This window comes from Orycteropus afer, unplaced genomic scaffold (assembly GCF_000298275.1).
Source record: "Orycteropus afer afer isolate SDZICR_OR568_19922 unplaced genomic scaffold, OryAfe1.0 scaffold00003, whole genome shotgun sequence".
In the NCBI taxonomy this organism is placed as follows: Eukaryota; Metazoa; Chordata; class Mammalia; order Tubulidentata; family Orycteropodidae; genus Orycteropus; species Orycteropus afer.
Genome location: NW_006921590.1, coordinates 24,615,479 through 24,621,182, shown reverse-complemented (window position 1 = coordinate 24,621,182; position 5,704 = coordinate 24,615,479). Strand labels below are relative to the sequence as shown.

Here is a 5,704-nt window from a genome sequence, read left to right as displayed (position 1 = left end):
AATTTTCCTTTTCTTTTTTTTTTAAATATAAGTGAGGTCATGCAACATTTGTCCTGTTGTGATTGACATTTCACTCAGCATATTGTCTTCCAGTTCCACCCATATTGTACTGACATCTACTTTTCCTTTTGATTTGTCAACACAACTGACTTGCTTCTTTGCCTTTCTAGAGTTAAACCTCCCTTGCTTCCTCATTTTGGGGACCATTTATAGCCCTAGATGATAAGCTCTTTTTTTCATCTCTGTCCTGTCATTCCCATCTGTCCCAATGAGTTCTCATTGCTCATTCTCCACCATAGAAAGTCCAAACAAACTGAGTACTTCACACGTGGTTATTTCAAGGTTACCTTTTTGTTGTTGATAATTTTCTGGGTCTGTGATTTCTTCTGAATGTGCCTCTTCATTGTCTTTCATCATCAATTCTCCAGTTGCAAAGAGTGTGTATAACTTCTGGATCAAATCAGCAGCTGTCTCAGAACCATTATTTTCATTGCTCCCTGATATAAAGAAATGCTGTTCCTGGGAATCATAGTCACCAAATGGCTCGCTGTTTTCTGACCCTATTTCATATACCTCAGGAAGAAGGCTGTGGTGACAGAGAAAAGAGATGAAAAATATGTTATCCAAGTCCCTTGCAGGCTTAACTATGAATGCAGCTAGAACATATATTATGAATCTATTTTATGCATGTAATGTAAATAGTCTAAAATGTACTTTGTAGATGAAATTCAACTCGGGCAATTTTGTAATATTCCAGAGGGAAATTAGACATTTGTTTCAGTGTTTTAAGACTCCAGGACAAAATTTTTGTCATCACTGAATTTTTATTGAGTATTTAGGGCTGTGCTTTGCAGAATCAAACTTGAAAGAATACTTCCTGCCAATCTTCACATGGACTCTGTTTACTAAATGGCAAATGTTTTTGTTGCTGTTTTATAGTTTTTCTTCTGCTCTAAAATTGTTATAAGTTTTCTGTTTTGGCAATAACCAATATTACATAACTACTAATAAGGGGCTTGTTTATTATTTTCTGTAAAAGAAGTAGAAATGGAAGCATAGTTCTTTCCAATATGGATTATATTTTATTTGCTATTAACACCAGACATGTGTTGTCTGCACAAACCAGGAGCAGTTAGAATACACACATGTGCATGTATATGTACACATGTGCATATACACACAACCAACTCTGCTTCTTGAAAACTAAACTTCTATTTATTTCAAATTATTTCCTTAAGGATTCTTTTCAGCTGTAGTATTGCCCAATCTGTGAATTTCTAAACTCACAACACAGTGTATTCTGTTCCAACGTTGTCCGGATTGGGAGAGGTGATGTTAACACACTTGGCTCTCAGATCTGCTGGGGGGTATTTATTGATTGCACCTGAGGAGAGAGTATGCTGCTTAGTTCAATTTTACCCCACCATATTCTATCACTCAAAGTCAGTTCATTGTTTTCTGTGTTTGGAGGTGTTTTCAAGAGAAAATTAATTTTATTAGGGGTTCTGTGAAGTAAGCATCTTCTGACATTGAAAGATTTATCACCATGTCAGTGTCATATAGTGGTGATTGAGTCAAAAGTTCCCATCTTCTGTATGTCACATGTTTACCAAACAAACAAACTCACTGCCTTAGAGTCAATTAGACTCATAGTAACCTCTCCTTGGGTTTCCGAAGGCGGTATCTCTATGGAAGTAGATTGCCCAACCTTCCTTCTGAGGAGTGGCTGGTGGGTTTGACCTGCCAGCCTTCTGGTTAGCAGTCAAATACCTTAGGCACTACACCACCACACTCATATGCTTAGACATCTCTCCTCTGACCTGTTTCTCTTCCTCTGAAAGGAGGATTCTTCCAAAAGACCTACTAGCTAGTGAAATGCTGCTCTATTTATCTTGAGGTTGGTAGAAAGTACCACCTTTTTTTGCAAGTAAAAAATCTGATACTAAATATGACGCCTGAATGCCCAGATTACTGAGGGTGACATGACTTCTGGGGACATTATGGGAATTTGGTAAGATTGGAGTTGTAGACAACCAATAAGACCTCTGCCCCATCCCTAATTCCTCAGCATAGCTAAGGACTTGTTTGACACTGCAAATGTTTAGGTTTGCTCTATACTCTTGCCCTAAAATGGTAACATGGGCTAGGCTCAGGCAGCCACCTTTGAGGCACCTCTGTATAAAGATAGCCTCAAAACCTCTGTCTGGATGAGTCTGAGCCTGTTTTCTGGGGCTTTAGAAGAGATTTGTGCCCATGGTTCATAAGAATTCAAGTCAGAATGTAGGTTAATTTACAATGACAAGATAAAATAGAATTCCTTCAAGCACTTACAGAGTAGTGGTAATGGGATATTATTTATTACAGCAATATACCTTGTTGGGGATTTAATAACTGAAGTACAGTTTAATGGATAAGAGCACAGCTCTGAGATCAGAATGAGTAGGGGGCTATGTTGGCACTTGCCAACTATTAACTGTGAGCCTTTGAGCAATTTATTTAATATCTCTGAACCTCAGATTTCTCATCTATAAAATACTAATACTTTCCTTTGAGGACTATATTGAAGATTAAGTAATAAAATCCATGTAAAAAATTTAACATGGTGTCTAGCACATAGTCAACAGACACAGATTAGAATTAGAAGACACTTTCACTCATATGGAGATTTGCTGGCAAAAACCTTGATGCAATGAGGTTCAGGATTAATTAGATGTGGAATTTTTTCTCTGTGGATTTCTCACTATCTCCTACTCATGTCCTAGACTCCACCTTTCTTGACTGAAATAAGGACTAAATATACTGACGGATGACACAAAGAGACATTAATTCTATTGCAAAAGTAATTGCAGAGAAAATCTTGAATGACTTACGTCTGATTGAATGGATAAATGGCTTGACAAACTTGATGATATAGTCCAAATTTGGCTTGTGGATTCGGCCAAGCTGGACTAAGTGATGATCCAATGGGTGGCTTGCTAACTCTTCCAATTCCTTGTCATTGTATATAGGACCAAAGGAAAACACAAATATGGCATAGCCTTGACACTTGGCTCTCAGAGATATATTCATTAAGACTTCTTTGTCTAAAGGGTTGGTGTCACCAGCAGATATTATAAAGATAACTTTGTTTCTCCTCAGATTGGGAATTCCTACAAAGACATTGTCTATTGTCCACTGCAGAGCATGACCAATAAAAACATCTCCATTGAGTTGCTGAAGAGAGTTCTGGAGATGATGTTTCATTTGGTATATACTGTCATAAGTAATCAAATCAAATTCCAGGTTGACTGGGCATTCTTTAGTGTTAGGCATATAGCCCAGAGGAGAGTAGGTCAGGACTGCCACTCTGTCTCCTAAGATGGAAGTCAGAGGATCTGGGGCAATATGAAAGTACTCAAGCACTGAGGTTATAAAAGCTTTCACTTCTTGAAACTCAGCATGTCCTATTCTATGGGAAGCATCTATGAGGAAAGCCACATCCATGTAATAGTCTTGAAGAGAGGCATTTCTAGATTCATAAGTAGGACCTGGTTCTTCTTTTCTGCCATGATTTTCATATCCTGAAACAGAATAACTCAAGTCACTCTTTTTAGTAGAAGGAAAAAGTAAGACCTTCTACATCATGCATGGCAAACACATAGCATGGGGTGTTACCATGCCTCATTCTCATACTCATAGAAGACATCACCAATCAATCACAATACTTGTTCGATGCCTTCCCTAACTCCTTTCTCACACAGAGCATCTGGAGCCAGATGTTGTCACATGAGAAAAAAAAAAAAAAAAACCTATTTAATATCCCATCTTACTTATATCTTTGTCAAGGGATTTACTTATTGTTCAATTATTTTCCATATCCAAGATGTGAAATATACAGCTATTTTTACTGCATCCAAATGGTTACAAAAATTGGAGTACACATTTACATGGATTCAATTATATGTAATAACCCCAAGAAAGAAGTATATATGTCAAAGTCACATTTACTGATGGCACAAACACATAATCTTTATACACACATTCAAAATATGAACCATGGAGTGCTGTCATGAGGGCAAGTGTAAATGCTGACTTTAGAATTTAAACTCTGTGTAAGATGTATTCTAAGACAATAGTACTCAAAGCACTAGTTTGCAAGCAGTTTATCAGCCCATGACAAGATAAGGAGATTGGACCATAATGTAAGTCAACTATATTACTAATTTCACTGATTAGTTGAGCTAGTTTTTTTTTTTTTTTTTTTTCTTGGTAACAAGACTTTCTCAGTGAAGAAAGCAATGTCTGAATTTACATTCTAATGTAAGCATCTTCACTTGTTTCAGACCAGCATTTCAAGTAGCATTGTTCTAAAGGGATCATGAGACAATATCTCCAGTTATTAGAATGATAGCTGGTTGGTGAGACCAACAGAAATTCCAGTTCAGAAAAATAGGAAGAGGGTGGCCAAAGCTTTTTTCTTCTTTGAAAGAAGAAGTGTGCTTGTGAATCTAGTAAAGCAAGAAGTGGATTTCTAACTGGCAAAAATGTGTTGATCCTCATTTGTGCTTGACCCTGTAGTAGATGCTTTTACATCTATTATTCATTTAATTCTCATAATATCAAATAAATCTATTAACCTGCATTAATGCTATAAAAGCTTAATACTGCAATAGAATGCAAAAATACCACCAGCTATTAATTTTATAGTTATATTAATGTCAGAAAGTTGTAGATACATAGATATTTATGTATAGCTATATATCTTTTTTGTCTTACATTTGGCCTAGCTCAATGACTCTCAAACTTCTGTGTGTTTAAGTATTAGTGTACCAAGTTGTATTATAAAAAATATGTTTAGAGTACTTTATATGAAGAATTTTTTGAGGAAAATTTTGACTGCACAATTTTTTGCTTTATGCTTTGATTTCAGACCCTAATTTCATGCAGAAGATGCAATTCCACTGTACACCTTTTGAACAGCAAATTTTCTTGGGAAAAAGAGAGAACAGAATATAATATTCCTAAAAAATAGAATGCAGGATTGAAAACTTAAGTTTTCTCTATAGTTTGTACTCCTGAAGAGACTAGGGAAAGCAGAAGTTTTGTGGAGTAATATTTTAACACCTGTAATAACTGAAAACTTTGATTTGTATACTTGCAACAAAAATAAATAAATAAAGCAGCTTCTTAAGAAAGTTTATGTGATGGTTAAGTTTGTGTGTCAACTTGGTTAGGCCTCATTGAGTGGCTGGGCAGCTGGATATAGTATTCCCCATGATGAGACTGGCAATCAACTCCATGGTGGAATCTACTGTGAGCAGCTGAGTAGCTGCCTTTGGGGATGTGATCTGCTTCCCGTATATAAGAAGCAGCTTTGGGAATGGTCTCTAGCTTATGGCATGCTTGAACCCTGCATGTACCCATGTCATTGTTCAGCAGCCTGCCATGCTTTGCTGACCTTGGGACTTTCAATGGACTTGAATCAATGGCCTTCTACGTGGTTTGGTAACATCAGGACTGTGCCATTTTATTTGTCAACCTTGGGCTTGTTAGCCTCACCAGCCAGTAGCTGCCTGAGTGAAGACATGCCTCTAGCTTCAGTAGGCCAGGAGCAAAAGGCAGAGCTGAAGTCCAAGGTCAAGGGGTCTTCACCCAGCCCCTAGAGCCTGGCACTTTGAACTCAGACTTCTAGCTTCCCAAACTGTGAGAGAAAAAACTCCTGTTT

At 37.1% G+C, this 5,704-nt stretch overlaps 1 protein-coding gene across 1 annotated transcript in view; it reads right to left on the bottom strand.

Moving 5' to 3' along the window:
- Positions 1 to 276: 276 nt before the first annotated feature.
- The window catches only part of COL6A5 (collagen type VI alpha 5 chain), a 135,925-nt gene continuing 130,497 nt past the window's right edge, over positions 277 to 5,704 (bottom strand). The window contains exons 38-40 of the mRNA XM_007936816.2: positions 2,871 to 3,560; positions 1,288 to 1,384; positions 277 to 586 (exon numbers count right to left, since the gene is read on the bottom strand). Coding sequence (XP_007935007.2) covers positions 277 to 586; positions 1,288 to 1,384; positions 2,871 to 3,560 — 1,097 coding nt within the window. The remainder of the gene's footprint in view (positions 587 to 1,287; positions 1,385 to 2,870; positions 3,561 to 5,704) is intronic.